At 39.7% G+C, this 17,418-nt stretch overlaps 1 protein-coding gene across 1 annotated transcript; it reads right to left on the reverse strand.

The window, feature by feature from the left end:
• Positions 1-9,085: 9,085 nt before the first annotated feature.
• On the reverse strand, positions 9,086-15,619 carry LOC124037019 (ladderlectin-like). Its single transcript, XM_046351640.1, has 6 exons — positions 15,542-15,619; positions 15,033-15,120; positions 14,709-14,824; positions 14,149-14,298; positions 9,472-9,586; positions 9,086-9,312 (listed from the first exon to the last, which is right to left on the reverse strand). The coding sequence occupies exons 2-6, from the start codon at positions 15,106-15,108 to the stop codon at positions 9,221-9,223; spliced, it is 549 nt and encodes a 182-aa protein (XP_046207596.1). The 5' UTR covers positions 15,109-15,120; positions 15,542-15,619; the 3' UTR covers positions 9,086-9,220.
• Between the last annotated feature and the right edge of the window lie 1,799 nt (positions 15,620-17,418).

Here is a 17,418-nt window from a genome sequence, read left to right on the forward strand (position 1 = left end):
GTGTACCTATGATAATAATTACAAACCTCTACATGCTTTGTAAGTAGGAAAACCTGCAAAATCATCAGTGTATCAAATACTTGTCCTCCCCACTGTACTTGTTTTAAGCTATGTCCAAAAAAGTGTTGTAAGTAATACAAGTAAGATAAGGCTATATTGAAAGTATCTTGTTTTGTACTTCAAACCAAATCGTCAAGTTTTGAATGTTCATTCAACGTTCAAAGCATCCTAAAAAAAACCTGACTTGTAATTTTGTTTTATTTTAATTCTGCACTGGTCATAGGCCTAAGCTCGGTGCAGTTTCTAGACATAAGTGGCTGATAAGGGGCCCCTAAGCTTTTCAGGAAGTCAGTTGGAGGCTCAACTTATTTCCAAATGTGTTAGTGCATCAGCAGTTTTCCTTTTATGTCAGTAAATGACAGTCACTTAATTAGCCCATGTCAGAAAATATTTTATAGATGGCTAAGTATTAGTGTAGCCAGCTATCATAAGCCTTGCACTAATCGTGGCTGAAATACTGACCGGGCATGCAAGGCACGTGCCCAGGGGCGCTCACCTCCAGGGGGCCACCATTGATTTTGTTAGTCACTCTCACTCAGATATCAGATGAACATGGCATACGTCATGGCAAAATGTATGGCAACGCAGGAAATTAGCTTTAAAATTGCAATATTTTTTCTCTATCCCATGCAGCATTTGTAGAACTGCAGAAAAATACCTTTAAACTGAATTATTCTCTCAACCCCATGACAAGGCAAATTTAGTAGAATTGTATGTATTTCGTTTTAAAACCGCAAAATGTTCTCTCTGCCCAATGGAAAAATGTGTCGTATTGCAGAACATTTGCATTAAAACTGCAGCATTTCCTCTACGCCCCATGGACACTGTGTAGAATTGCAGGACATTAACTTCAAAACGGCACATTTTTCTCTCCGCCATCGAAAGGGGGGTTACTCAAATGTATTTCGGGCTTATTTACACAGTCAAAATGGGGCCCATCCTTGTTACAGTAACCTCTCCTCACATTGCAGGCAATACTTTCCAATCTGTTCAGTTCTGTAGTTGACCTAAAGCTTCCCTTACTTCTGGATGAAGTCCAGGGATCATCCATCTCTTTCCTCATTACTAACGGACCACCTCATCTACACTGTCCAGAGGCACTCTCTTTTGCTAATGACCTACTGAGAGGCTTTACAGTTAGACTCCCATGGAAATAGAACCGGCTAGTCAAACCCAATTTGATCTTCAAGCCCAATTCTCCAGTTGGGTTTGGCTGCAAAGGGGCCTGCCCTTTGATCTCCTTCAAGGCTACTTGTATTGAATTAATCATACTGGTAGATGAATATGCCATGTTCTAAATCACTTTGATAGTTGATTTGTGCTCTGAATGACAGTAGAAAGGTTTGCTCTGATTTAAAGATGAGATGTGGAGTGCCCTTTTTTTTCTCCTACCTTCATGTGAACTGACATGACCACACATTTGAAATAGTCAAACCTGCATCTCAGAAGCAATATATATATTATTATTTTTTACAGTGGGATTTACACTGTCTGTAGTTGACAGTTAATCTCCACAATATGTAGGTCAAAACCAGTGGGTTTAGTTGATTCTGTAAGATTGTTAAGGGGAGGGTGTATGTGCATGCCAGGCATCCAGAACCGTATTTGAACTTGTCATCCTCTCAGAATAGAACAATACTGAGGCAGAAGACACCGCTGGCAGTAAAAGGCCCCACTCTGGCAACGCACATGCTTCGCCTGTGAGCACACTGCTCAGCTTGAGCCAAAAGGCAGAAACCATTTTCCGCAGTCCGCTGCTGAGGGCGTGTAACTAAGACCAGCAGGGAGAGATTAAGAATTGATATCCTGCTTTCTCGTCCATCACTGATAACACACAGAAGCATAATGGCACTGCTATTTTAGTGGCAGTTCGTTCCCCTGTCTCTTTTTCAACATCATGTGGCTACACTTAGATCTTGATGGTTCAAGAACCTTCTTAACCTCTGTAAACCAATACCACAAACATATTCTTTACAGGTCTTTTCAAGTGTTGCATTAAAAGTACCTTTGATAGTTAGCTTTGCATGGGTGAGTGTTGACACTATGGGTCAACATGGAAGATATAGCAGCAAAGTCCATAAAACAAGCAGGGGCTATGGCTAAGAATTCCATCATTATTTATTTCCTCTTAATATTTATCAATGTCTGATTGAAGTTGCACCATGATAACCAATCAGAGGAGGGAGGGTCAGTCTTGCTATCTTTGACACTGGATTGGCTAACCACAAACATGCTCTTAGTTGGGGAAATATAGGCAATTCCTTACTACAAAGTAGATTTTATTGAAAACATATGGTTAAACAAAGATGCTTGCCAAGTCTAAGCTAACTTCCTTGCAGGCACATCAATATACATTTTCAGTTAAACATATGCACCCAACGGCATCAAACCCCCATCAGAAATGTCACTTTTCAGGGAAACCACATGACAAATCACAGTAATGTCTCCACTGGAGTTGGTCTTTAAACAGAGACTTCCTGGTAACATATTTTATTAAGTGTGTTAGTGTTGTCCCAGAACTGGTTGACTTCTCAAACTGAAATGTGACCCTGTGGTATCTGTCCCTGGGGGATTCTGTATGCAGCCTGATACATGCAGTATCTTTTCAGGTCCTGGTACAGGTGGATAACAGGGGCGGCTTCTTGATTTGCATGTTGATTCCCCTCTGTTCTCTTCATACACCTGGGGCAATGGTAACATAAGGAATGTTGAGCCTGAATGAATTAGATGGGCCACCTCCTGAGTGCACTGCTGGAGATACATTCTAATGAGTTTGCTTGTTTTGTAGACTGCAGAAAAGTATTCTGGCTAGTGCTTGAGCATAGGGTGACAACTCCTATTACATCAACATTGATTTAGAAGGATTTGATAAAACATTTAGGAATCTTTTCAAAACATTTGTAGAATGTATTTGTTGCGTACCTACAGTACCTACCTACACTATCAGTCGTCCTGGTCCCTTTGCAGAAAACAGCCCCAAAGCATGATGTTTCCACCCCATGCTTCACAGTAGGTATGGTGTTCGTTGGATACAACTCAGCATTCGTTGTCCTCCAAACACGGCGAGTTGAGTTTTTACCAAAAAGTTATATTTTGGTTTCATCTGACCATATGACATTCTCCCAATCTTCTTCTGGATCATCCAAATGCTCTCTAGCAAACTTCAGACAGGCCTGGACATGTATTGGCTTAAGCAGGGGGACACGTCTGGCACTGCAGGATTTGAGTCCCTGGCGGCGTAGTGTGTTACTGATGGTAGGCTTTGTTACTTTGGTCCCAGCTCTCTGCAGGTCATTCACTAGGTCCCCCCGTGTGGTTCTGGGATTTTTGCTCACCGTTCTTGTGATCATTTTGACCCCACGGGGGGAGATCTTGCGTGGAGCCCCAGATTGAGGGTGATTATTAGTGCTCTTGTATGTCTTCCATTTCCTAATAATTGCTCCAAAAATTGATTTCTTCAAACCAAGCTGCTTACCTATTACAGATTCAGTCTTCCCAGCCTGGTGCAGGTCTACAATGTTGTTTCTGGTGTCCTTTGACAGCTCTTTGGTCTTGGCCATAGTGGAGTTTATAGTGTGACTGTTTGAAGTTGTGGACATGTGTCTTTTATACTGATAACATGTTCAAACAGGTGCCATTAATACAGGTAACGAGTGGAGGACAGAGGAACCTCTTAAAGAATAAGTTACAGGTCTGTGAGAGCCAGAAATCTTGCTTGTTTGTAGGTGACCAAATACTTATTTTCCACCATAATTTGCAAATAAATTCATATAAAAATCCTACAATGTGATTTTCTGGATTTTTTTCTTCTCATTTTGTCTGTCATAGTTGAAATGTACCTATGATGAAAATTACAGGCCTCTCTCATCTTTTTAAGTGGGAGAACTTTCACAATTGGTGGCTGACTAAATGCTTTTTTGCCCAACTGTATTTTCACAGACATTTTAGATCCATGCGGAGTGTATGCTATTTTGACGTGTTCACTTGTAGGCTTGTAAATGCAATGAAAAGAATATCATTCACAAGAAAGAATTGCCTGCAGACAATCGTAATTGTTTGCATCCCATTAGAAGTTTCATATTAAAAAGGGCTACTTTTTAATGCTAATGGTTATGACTGCTATTTTGTAAATATATCATACTCGCCTCATTTTCTTAGATCATCAAAATGATCTGGCATCTGTCATCTGGCTGCCTAGACTAAAAACAATGCTGGGTTGTCTGGATGACCCAACTGCTGGATTGCAGGCATTGGGTGACGTGGTTGCGTTGTTGATGCTTAGTTGTTGATGCTGGATTATTGAGCTATGACTCAGAAGGTCAGATCAGTTGACTGGATGTGTAGCTTAGTAGGAGCTTGGCTTTCAGATAGTAACTTTTGGCCACGCATGAGAGAAAATGTCATTCTGGATTGTAAGAATATTTTGAAGATAAATACACAACACAGAGTTTGAGAGTTTGAGAGGACAAAAAAATTGTAAATAGGAGTTGGGTTTCAGTTCAACATCTGTTCAGAATCTGTGGAATGTCACTCCCGAACTCGGAATGATGTGTGCTACGTGTGCAACATTTTTATTGGTCTGTACATTGAGTCTGGAGTTGGATACTTGTTATTTGGTCATTGGCCAAGTTGTCATGCAAAGACTTCTGTTTGATCAACCCCAGGCTAGGGTGGGGGGTTAAAAATGGCATCCTGTTCCTTTGTTCAGTGGGGAAAAGCTGAGGACAGGGGAGACTGAACATCTGACTCCCAGCGTAACATCTTGATTTGTCCTCTCTGAATAAACCTATTCTTCTCCCCCTGGTTTGCTTTTGAGTTGGTGTTATTGAAGAAGAAAATAAATTGCTATCAGGATCATCTGTTATGTTGTAGTGTTATCACTGTTTAAGGTTGATCACTGGCAGTTTTGTAGCTTTAATAAGGCTTACACATGTATCTTACACATGAGTTCCTTAGAGCCTACTAGTATGCAATTCACAACATTGGGATAAATACCACTTTAATACAATATGTAAATACACATTTTATTAATATCATATTAGAATATGTATTGTGCTAACATGTTTAGTGAACATTGACATTTGCAGTGGACCAACTTAACATGGTACTACCGGAAAGTCTAAAAAAAAACACACCTCCTGAAAATAACCTTTGGATTACATTTAACAAGACCCAGCTGCTGAACTTAACCCATGTTTTAAGCCAACAACACAACAACACAACATTTAGGGTTATTCACCCAACCCAACTGGCTGGGTAAAAATAAGCATGTTCTGTCCAATTATTACCCAGCACTGGGTTACCAAATAACACAAATTGGGTTTGAGTGCATAGATCCTCATAGACCCAGGCTGGTGCTATTTGGTGTTTGAAGGAAGTTTGATGATGCAATAAAACCTTCTCTCTGATTTGACATAAAGTATGTGCTATGATAGGCTACAATGTGATATTATATAATGTTATACAATGGGTGGTCTAATCCTGAATGCTGATAGGTTAAATCCGCATTCCAGCCGGTGTCTATTCCACAAGTTACCACCGACTAAATCTAATGTTGGGCAATACTGGTGTGTCAATATAGCCCTAGTTTTTCAAACACGGATCTCTCTCTCTCTCTCTCTCTCTCTCTCTCTCTCTCTCTCTCTCTCTCTCTCTCTCTCTCTCTCTCTCTCTCTCTCTCTCTCTCTCTCTCAAATGCTTTTGGAAAATGTTTAGCTTTTGAGACTGGCTAAAAAGGGTCATAGCAGAGCATGTGTATGAGCATCTATCCACAAGCCTTGTTAGCATATACCCTTTGAGAATTAATTAAAAAATTATTACTTAACACAAATGTATGTACCAGATTGCTTTTGGGAAATTAATTTGGCCAGTTTTCTTTTGCACATTGAAGGACCTGGCAGGTAGCCTAGCATTTAAGAGTGTTGGTAAATAATCTGTTGATGTGCCATTGAGAAAAACAATTAACCCTAATTCCTCTGGATAAGAACATCTGCTAAAATGACAAAAAAAGGACTCCTGCAAAGCTGAGGTTAAGGTAGTGATGTCATGTGTGCTATCCTGTAAAAATGACTTGTGTCATGCATAAAGTAGATGTCCTAACCGACTGCCGAAACTATAGTTTGTTAACAAGAAATATGTGGAGTGGTCGATAAAACGAGTTTTAATGACTCCAACCTAAGTGTATTTAAAACTTCCGACTTCAACTGTACATGTGGTGCAGAGATTTTTTAGTAGTTTGTGTTGTGGAATTATTCTTTGATTAAAACATATACATTTTAATTAATGTGTTGGACTAATGAATCATGAATTGGTAACTAGATTCTGATTAAGGGAAGTTATACCTTACAGACGTATTCCCTTGTGCCTATTTGTACACGGATCAAACATGTAATAATGTAGTGCGGGGACTGACAGATTGTTTTAATGATGCAAATGGTCAGAAACGCAGCAGTTTCATAGGAACTTAAAATGACAACAGGAAAATGTTGCAGGTTTAATGCAAGTTTGTGGCAATTCCAAGCAGTTTGCAATGGGGCGAAGATAAGATTTTCCAATTTCATAACACATTTCCTGCAATTGTACACATTTTGCCATGATAATATGATATCTGAGTGAGAGAGACTAATACAATCAATGTGGGCCCCCTGGAGGTGTGAATGTAGCAGAGGTGAGCTGCAGGTGAGTTCTAGTAGCCATTGTGATGTCATCCCGCCTGAGACTGTCTGCCTGTACTGTCTCCTGTCTGTCATAAACATGGGTTAGTAGACCAGTGGTTGGCACGTTATCTTCAAGTGTCATTTGATGAGTGTTCACGTCCCATGAAGCCTACAATTATACATAGGCTTTCATCATTATTGATGACAAAATATAAAACGTACATAAGATCTCATTAATAATCTTTCAATAATGATGTTAATGTAAAATTACATTGTGAAGTTTTGTACATAAGAAATAACCCTACATTTAGAGTAGAAAATCAGAATGAAACTTACTGTCCCACTCTGTCTATATTCAACTGGCAGATGTTGTTTGAAGTACAGCTGCCCAACATAACTATTGACCGGTCTTCTCATCAACTTGTCACCGGAAACAGTTTTTGTGTTTACCAATGTAATGTAACATGATGTGCTAGGCTATAATATTATAGTATACTATATCGTATTCACATTCTCACTCATTCAGCATTTAGCGAGTACAAAGTAGCAAATAACAAAACTAAATGTGTTGATTACCATGATCATGTTGATGTAATTATACTACATAGCTGTTAACAGAGGGAATAAACATGTCACACTGTGTCACACATTCCATACAACTCTAATATACACTGCTCAAAAAAATAAAGGGAACACTAAAATAACACATCCTAGATCTGAATGAATGAAATATTCTCATTAGTGACTTTTTTCTTTACGTAGTTGAATGTGTTGACAACAAAATCAAACAAAAATTATCAATGGAAATCAAATTTATCAACCCATGGAGGTCTGGATTTGGAGTCACACTCAAAATTAAAGTGGAAAACCACACTACAGGCTGAGCCTGTATGGCTGAGCCTACATATGGGTGGTCCTTCTGTAGCTCAGTTGGTAGAGCATGGCACTTGTAATGCCAGGGTAGTGGGTTCGTTCCCCGTGACCACCCATACGTAGAATGTATGCACACATGACTGTAAGTCGCTTTGGATAAAAGCATCTGCTAAATGGCATATATTATTATTATATTATTATTATTATGTAATGTCCTGAAAACAAGTCAAAATGAGGCTCAGTAGTGTTTGTGGCCTCCACGTGCCTGTATGTTCTCCCTACAACACCTGGGCATGCTCCTGATGTGGTGGCGGATGGTCTCCTGAGGGATCTCCTTCCAGACCTGGACTAAAGTATCCGCCAACTCCTGGACAGTCTGTGGTGCAACGTGGTGTTGGTGGATGGAGCGAGACATGATGACCCAGATGATGGAGTCTGTTTTTGACCATTTGAGCAGACACATGCACATTTGTGGCCTGCTGGAGGTCATTTTGCAGGGCTCTGGCAGTGCTCCTCCTTGCACAAAGGCGGAGGTAGCGGTCCTGCTGCTGGGTTGTTGCCCTCCTACGGCCTCCTCCACGTCTCCTGATGTACTGGCCTGTCTCCTGGTAGCGCCGCCATGCTCTGGTCACTACGCTGACAGACACAGCAAACCTTCTTGCCACAGCTCGCATTGATGTGCCATCCTGGATGAGCTGTACTACCTGAGCCACTTATGTGGGTTGTAGACTCCGTCTCATGCTACCACTAGAGTGAAAGATCCGCCAGCATTCAAAAGTGACCAAAACATCAGCCAGGAAGCATAGGAACTGAGAAGTGGTCTGTGGTTATCACCTGCAGAACCACTCCTTTATTGGGGGTGTCTTGCTAATTGCCTATAATTTCCACCTGTTGTCTATTCCATTTGCACAACAGCATGTGAAATGTATTGTCAATCAGTGTTGCTTGCTAAGTGGACAGTTTGATTTCACAGAAGTGTGATTGACTTGGAGTTACATTGTGTTGTTTAAGTGTTCCCTTTATTTTTTTGAGCAGTGTATTTGGCTATAACAAGCACATCTTGTACTCACACATGTCTATAACCAGTGAGTTTTTGGAAACAAAAAGCTACATTCTGTGATTCTTATAACAGTCAAACGGCTGAACTGTTACTTGGTATAGAGAGAATGGATGATGTAGGGAAACGTAACACCTCTAAATATCATAGACGGTGCGCTAACGGTCTATGACAACCACATGATAATGTTTGACTTATTTTAAAGCAATATACATTGTTTGTTTATATTCATGTTGTTTGTGGAGTAATACAACCTTTTTGGTTATACAAGAGAATCAATTATAAATCATATTCTCCAAGAATAATTGAAAGAATTTCAAAGAATTTAAATGACCGCTGAACAGACTCCCAGATCTTAGACTATCTTAACGAAACACTTCAAAGGATTTGACAATTATGGAACTATCATTCATGTTTAATGATGACTCCTGAGAGAAAATAATGTGTACACCTGTTTTATTGTCAACAAATCACATCAACATTGTCTGCAACAAATAATCTTCATAAAGTATTTGATTTTACCATAAACATTTTTCAGTTAGGTTGCTGACACTACGCAGTAGAATGCTTGGTTTCAGTTGATAGTTTGATAGATTGAACAGGTCCTTATGGAGCACACAGAGGGATATCTCCGTCCACATAATTCATCATTCCAGGCATCTTTACCTTAAGAGGAAACACAGAATATAAATTACCTTTCAAATCAATTCAGATATAAACACAAAAATTCAAATAAGTGTGTGTGTCAGATTTATTTGTTATACTTACTATGAGTAACGTTTAATTTGATGAATGGATCAGTGAATGATAGTGGGCTTACTGTACCTCCAAAGTTCATCTGAACACATGGCTCTCTGGCACCGTTATAGTTATTGGGCTCGTCTTTCGCCCAGTTCTGGTGATCAAATTTAGATCCGTCACTCCAGAACCATAGCCTGTCCTGTGAGGAAGAACTGAGGTCTCAGTATCAAAGAAATCACATATAACTACAACACAACCGTTTAAAGATGGAATCCGCAGTAGGGGGAAACAGCACCACTGACCGCCACACCACCATTGTTATTGATTTTGTTGCCAAGCTGAGGAGCGTTGAGCAGCATGTTAAGAAATGGTGGTACATCATGTGCCCTTCTATCACACGTGCAATGATGTCTGAAGGGAAAAAGAGTGTTTGTTGTTTGCAGTAATTTATTTGTTGCTTTTAGATATCATTTATACTTTTTGAACTATAACCATAGGCTTCAACGGGACGTATTTTGATTATCTACTGCTCTTGAAATGTTAATGCTACAAACATTAAACCAACATTGACATGTACAGGCTGATGTACAGACTGACTCACCTTAGATTGCTGCAAAACAGCTTTTTGCTATATTTCTGCTCATATAAAGCGTGTTCTATCCCCATTCATTTGAATGGTGTAACGCACGATTCAACATTCTAAACTGAAATCACTGCCACATTTCTTTGGAGTTGTTAACATAATGTTTTGATATTTTTATATGATCAACCCATAAATAATCTAGACCTACATGCAACAGTATCTCTTGCGCTTAAGACAATGATTTCACATGAGGCCTTATTCACATGATATGCCTAAATACATCTAACCACTAGGCTAATAAATAATCATGAGGCCTTATTCACATGATATGCCTAAAGACATCTAACCACTAGGCTAATAAATAATCATGAGGCCTTATTCACATGATATGCCTAAATACATCTAACCACTAGGCTAATAAATACTCACATATTGTTTCCGATTATTTCAATAACCATGTTTTTTCAAGCGGAATATCATGTTGTTAAAAGAATGCCTAAATTGGGCATGCTTATAGAATTGGGTAATTGAAAGCATTTAGGGGCTACATAAACTCTAATGGTGTTTGGTAAAAATAATAGCCCTTTCAAGCATTTATGTAACATTTCTGGAAAGTAACCTGATGCCTACTGTTAGAAAAACCATTTAGCATTGTTAAATGGAAGTAACCACTGTGAATATATTAATATTAGTAATATTATCAAAATTATGATTTTAACAACCATTATACTGTATGATTCAGTGCCATATGCCCAGGGTTGGGTACTGTAGGTTACTTTCTAAATGTAATTCGGGTACAATTAATAGTTACCTGTTCAAAATTGTAATCAGTAACGTAACTTTTGGATTACCCAAACTCAGTAATGTAATATGATAGCTCAAGAGGCGTTAGAAGAAGACAAATTAATATTACCAATTGAACTACATTTTTTTGCAGGATAAATGAATGTTAGAGTTTACATAGCCATAAATGGTTAATTTTACTTGTGTTGTTTATGTAGGCTTATACTACAGATAATAATATGATTAAACTGCATCTTTACATGAAACAAAGAATAAAGTCTGTCAGATTTCCAGTCATTCCAATTCATAGAATACCCCTTGTTTAACCTGAGCATAACTTAAAAACTAAGGACTGATTGGGATCATTGCTTTGAGTTGAAAAATAAATGCTGCTTTCGGGAATGGCATGCCCTGGGCACTAGCCTACCAAAAAATGCTATTTGCATGTGAAAAATGAATGCCATATGCTCCATTTGCTATAGGCCTACTGTTTACTTTTTTGTTGGTTACACTTTGATATCTTGATAATTTGGAGCTATTTAAGTCTATCAAAAGAGCATGAGTTTGAGTATGTGTCCGTTAAACATATTGATATATATATCATCATCAAAAATTAGATTGAGGTATTAAAATAGGGGGCAGCATTTTCACTTTTGGATAAATAGCGTGCCCAATTTCAACTTCCTGCTACTCATGCCAATAATATAAGATATGCATATTATTAGTCGATTTGGATAGAAAACACTCTGAAGTTTCTAAAGCTGTTTGAATCATGTCTGTGAGTATAACAGAACTTATGTAGCAGGCAAAACCCCGAGGACTAACCATTTAGAAAAAAGGTCACTGTCTATTCAAAGAGGTTTCATTGGGGAACTATATTTCTGAGGAACTTGTTTGCAGTTCCTACCTCTTCCACTGGATGTCACCAGTCGTTGGAAAATGGTTGAGGTTATTCCTTTGTGAAATGTAGAAGTACGGCCAACTTGAATAAGTGTAACGCTGTTGAGAGTTGGGCAAGACTAGAAAAGTAGCGTTAGTTTCCTCTTGTCCTGTATTGAAAACAGATAGACCCGTCTTCAATTTGATCGATTATTTAGGTTTAAAAATACCTAAAGTTGCATTACAAAAGTATTTTGAAATGTTTTGGCAAAGTTTACAGGTAACATTTGAGATATTTTGTAGTGACTTTGCGCAAATTGGAAGCTCTTTTTTTCTGGATTAAACGCGCCAAATAAATGGACATTTTGGATATATATGGACGGAATTAATCGAACAAAAGGACCATTTGTGATGTTTATGGGACATATTGGAGTGCCAACAAAAAAAGCTTGTCAAAGCTCGCCTGCAGGGTTGAAATATGCTACTCTTTGTTTACTGTTGTGCTATCATCAGATAATAGCATCTTACGCTTTCGCCGAAAAGCCTTTTTAAAATTTGACATGTCACTTTAGTTTAGTATCTTACATGTGTGATTTAATGAGAGTTTGATTTTTATATAATTTTATTTGAAGTTGCCGCTCTGCATTTCCCTGGCTTTTGGCCAAGTGGGACGCGACTGTTCCATTATCCTAGAGAAGTTATAAGCCCTGCTCTCGGCCTCAATTAAACAGGTTATTGACAGTATGGAGCACAACACCATGGGGGATCCGCAGTGCAGGTGTTGCAAGAGTACATTTTTCACTGGCTGTCCACTAGTCACAAAAACAATTATTGATAGACAGCTTGAACTTCAATTCAACTATTAGTGGGTTAAAATACACATATATATTTGTGAACAGACATCCACAACTTAAAAAATGTGGATGTCGCAAATAGCTAAATGAGAGAGCAGCAGTGTGATTCACATCAATAATAAGTAGATATGTAGATATCAATAATAAGTGATATCTGTATCGCCCGTAGGCTACACCACTGCTGTTGTCCTAACCTCCAAGTGTTTATTCAAGTTGGATAATCTTTGGATACGGACAGCAGTTGCTCCCTTTGGAAGACATTGCCCTGTGTGTATGCTCTCTCTAATTCTCTCTTTCTCTCTTCTCTCTCTCTCTCGGAGGACCTGAGCCCTAGGACCATGCCTCAGGACTACCTGGCATGATGACTCCTTGCTGTCCCCAGTCCACCTGGCCATGCTGCTGCTCCAGTTTCAACTGTTCTGCCTGCGGCTATGGAACCCTGACCTGTTCACCGGACATGCTACCTGTCCCAGACCTGCTGTTTTCAACTCTCTACAGCAGGAGCGGTAGAGATACTCTAAATGATTGGCTATGAAAAGCCAACTGACATTAATATAATATTTATTTATTCCTGAGGTGCTGACTTGTTGCTCGACAACTACTGTGATTATTATTATTTATAAACATTTATACATTTATTTGTAAACCTTTATAAACATTTGAACATCTTGGCCATGTTCTGTTATAATCTCCACCCGGCACAACCAGAAGAGGACTGGTCACCCCTCATAGCCTGGTTCCTCTCTAGGTTTCTTCCTAGGTTCTGGCCTTTTTAGGGAGTTTTTCCTCGCCACCGTCCTTCTACACCTGCATTGCTTGCTGTTTGGGGTTTTAGGCTGGGTTTCTGTACAGCACTTTGAGATATCAGCTGACGTAAGAAGGGCTATATAAATACATTTGATTTGATTTGACATAGCTTGGACTGTAGCCTACAAAAGCCTATTCCTGCTCTTTTCTCCGACTTGAAGTCATATTTGCTCAGGTTGAACAAAGTTAAACCTGCACCTTTTTTAAATGCCTATTTGAATGTCTTTGACAAAACAGAAAAATGTCAACAACATCACATTATTTAAAATATCAGAATTGGTCAAACAAAACAGAAAATGCATCCCAACATATTAGGAAATTATCTTAAGTATGCAAACAGATTCTGTCAGGCGAAAATGAAATCAAACGTTTTACCATTGCAACATTTGATGTAATGTTATGTTTACCATGGTCGTCTGAAGGGTGCTATAGAGTTCACAGCTGGCGACGCCTCATTGTGATTGGCTATTCAACATAATTTGTAACATGTCAATGAGCATCATCACTATCTTTCCATTGTCGTACCTCAAAATGTCATGATTACCAGCTGAGAAACTTTAGTGACTTGATTTTACTCCTGGCTCAGAGTTTGTCTGAGCAGCGTCTTAACATCACCCCAAAAGTTGGGAGTTATTTTTGTCTTAAAACAGGTTGAACAGGATTCATTTTCTGAGACGGTTGGTGCGTACGGCCCTGATTCTACAAGTGACCCTTGACATATTGATGAGCATACCAAACATCCTATTCATCTGTGAGTATCCTATAGCTGGACTGTTCAGGTAAACATTTCACTTTTACTGTAGTAATTTTCTATGAAGGTATTTTAACTTTGACTCAAATATGACAATTGGGTACCTTTTCCACATTTGCCTCAACAGCATCATATCCTCCAATCCAGGTCAGAGGGAAATCGCCAGTCTTGATCAACACCACCGCCTGTAGAAATTGGGACTCCACAGAGCTGTGCACAGACGCCAGGTTTGCTCCAAGGAACATACAGTGGCGCTAGAGCAAGCCATAGACAGGGACAAAGACATGTCATAATGTAGGTATTAGTCAGTTGTCCAGTCTTTGTGAGAATGTGTGTTCTGGACTCTCACAATCAAATATTGGCCATCACAGCTAATGTTCTTTGAAATAGGCTCATCGAGACATTAGTGTTTATCTCTTAAATCAGGGCCTGTGGGTTCCGATATACAGGAGTTCTGACTCCACACATTAAATAAATATTGCAAAGCCTAGAAATGTCTAACTAGACAATAACTTAAAGGGGAGGTTCAGTATTTGACATACTGGACATCCATGTGATGCCTGTTAAAATAAAGCAAAATCCCCTTTAAGGTAACATCACACCAAATGAGCAAGTTGATTTCAATTGAACTTCTTTAATCCACAGTAGAGGGTAAGCATTATACCTCTGCTTCAGGCCATGTCCTTGCAGTCTGGAAAAACATGAAGCAGCGTGAATTAAACTGGAACCAGCCTGTGGGGCATGGGCTTTTTTTATCTGCTGCAGATGCCACCATAGCATCTGTAAGGAGAAGACACAGGGCACGTTACAAATTGCAGACAACTTTCAAGGTGGGTTGAGACTGACTGATCTACAAATCACCTGGCATCATAAATAACTACTCAATATTGTTTGTAGATCAGTCATTCCACACACACAAACACCCACCCCCCCCCCCCTGATACAACATAAAAAATAATGATGTAAAGTGTGAGGTGAACTCTCTTACTTGCTTCATCCAGAGTTAAGGCTTCGCTCAGTGCAATGGCAGCGCTGAGAAGCAGAAGAATGGTCAACATCGCCATGGTGATAGTCTCCTAGGAGAGAAAGAGAGAGCGAGAGACACACAAAGACAGACAGTGAAAGAGAACCAATCAAGTCAAAGTCAGTGAGTACTTCAGAGTGTAGGTAAGTTTCCCTAACCTCTCTTGGAGTACCCCCCAGCCATTTCACTTATTGGATATATTCCAGTACTATTACATTAGAGCAGATTCAGCTAATGTAGGGCTGAGGAATACCAAGTATCATCTGTTCCACCACATAGAGGAGATTTGCCAAGCACACATGAATATGCATGTCCCCAAATGGCACCATATTCCATATATAGTGCAGTACTTTTAACCAGAGTTAAATGTGCTCTATGGGCTCTGGTGAAAAGTAGTGCACTATATAGGGAATAGGGTGCCATTTGGCATGCATTCAGATACAGTATTAGATGAACAGATGTTGAAATCTCACCTTATAAAATGTTCCGTTGTAGCTTCACTTCTTTGGAGATCTTCAGATGTCTTCACTGGGTATCTCTCTCTCTCTCTGTCCTGCCTGTGTGTTGAGTTCTACCTCTCCTTACTCTCCTTTTTAAGGACCTGTCCAGTCAGACCCCTCCCTCTTTTTCTCTCATCCTTTACCCCCCTTGCATTCAGTCTGTCCAGCTCAAGACCTGCTGGACCTGTCCGATAGCTACCTGTTTGACAGGGTTGGGTTCAATCCAATTTGCAGGTAGTCATTTGTATTTAAAATTAAAAAATTAACAACTTTGAAAGAAATTAATGGGTTGCACGTTGCGTCACAATTTTGTTATGAAGATTCTCCTGAGCACAGGTACCCAACTGAAGGTTCTACATAATTCTACCTAATTGGCACTGATGAAGACGTAGTCTAAAGTGCATTTAGTGGCTTGGAAACACAATGACATTCAGAAGGCAAATCATTAGTAGAAAAACCTTTGTCATCATTGTGGTGTTGTTAGACTTGCTTTTTTGCAGTATAACTAGCTAGCGAGCTCTGGAATTTTAGCTAAATTGGAATTATGTCTTAAATTTGAATGTGCAGCCAACCCTGCTGTCTGTCTGTTAGCTAATTATGAACTGTATTCACCCCAAAGTCACTGCATCAGAGATGGGCCACTCCACCCCTCAGGGGCTTACCAGGGTTGTGTCCCAAATGCCACCCTATCATTTTTGTATACTCTACCAGTCAAAAGTTTGGACACACCTACTCATTCCAGGGTTTTTCTATATTTTTTATATTTTCTACATTGTAGAATAATGGTGAAGACATTAAAAGTATGTAAGAACACATATGGAATCATGTAGTAACCAAAAAAGTGCTAAACAAATCAAAATAAATGTTATATAGGGCCTCCTGGGAGGCGCAGTGGTAGCTGTGCCACCAGAGACTCTGGATTCGAACCCAGGCTCTGTCGCAGCAGGCGCCGACCGGGAGATCCATGGGGCGACGCACAATTGGCCTAGCGTCGTCCGGGTTAGGGAGGGTTTGGCCGGCAGGGATATCCTTGTCTTGTCGCGCACTAGCGACTCGTGGCGGGCCGGGCACAGTACACGCTGCCCAGGTCGTTAGGTGTACAGTGTTTCCTCCGACACATTGGTGTTGGATGCGCGCTGTGTTAAGAAGCAGTGCAGCTTGGTTGGGTTGTGTTTCGGAGGACGCATGGCTCTCGACCTTCGCCTCTCCCGAGCTTGTACAGGAGTTGTAGCGATGAAACAAGACAGTAACTACTAATTGGATCCTACGAAATTGGGGAGAAAAAGGGGGCTAAAAATAATAATAATAAATATATGTATAAAAAATATAATATTTCCTCAAAGTAGCCACCCTTTGCCTTGATGACAGCTTTGCACACTCTTGGCATTCTCTCAACCAGCTTCATCGGGATAGTTTTCCAACAGTCTTGAAGGAGTTCCCACATATGCTGAGCACATGTTGGCTGCTTTTCCATAACTGCATTCCAACTCTAATGAACTTATCCTCTGCAGCAGAGGTATCTCTGGGTCTTCCTTTCCTGTGGCGATCCTCATGAGAGCCATTTTCATCATAGCTTGATGGGTTTTTCCGAATTCATTGACTGACCTTCATTTGTTAATGTAATGATGGACTGTCGTTTCTCTTTGCTTATTTGAGCTGTTCTTGGCATAATACGGACTTGGCCTTTTACCAAATAGGGCTATATATCAACCCTACCGTGTGTGTGTGTATATTTGACCCTTTTGACCAGGGCCCATAGGGATTTGTGATGCTATCCATGTCATTGCACATATATATATATATATAGTACGCTGGCTTCTGTTTCTGTTTGTTACCTTATTTTTTTATTA

The sequence above is a fragment of the Oncorhynchus gorbuscha genome, linkage group LG06 (assembly GCF_021184085.1).
Source record: "Oncorhynchus gorbuscha isolate QuinsamMale2020 ecotype Even-year linkage group LG06, OgorEven_v1.0, whole genome shotgun sequence".
In the NCBI taxonomy this organism is placed as follows: Eukaryota; Metazoa; Chordata; class Actinopteri; order Salmoniformes; family Salmonidae; genus Oncorhynchus; species Oncorhynchus gorbuscha.

Coding starts and splice junctions, on each gene's coding strand:
- LOC124037019 (XM_046351640.1), bottom strand. CDS start 15,108: ATGGCGATGTTGACCATTCTTCTGCTTCTCAGCGCTGCCATTGCACTG. Junction 14,825..15,032: donor CTTAACTCTGGATGAAGCAA/GTAAGAGAGTTC, acceptor TTCTCCTTACAG/ATGCTATGGTGGCATCTGCA. Junction 9,313..9,471: donor TGTTCAGATGAACTTTGGAG/GTACAGTAAGCC, acceptor TTTCCTCTTAAG/GTAAAGATGCCTGGAATGAT.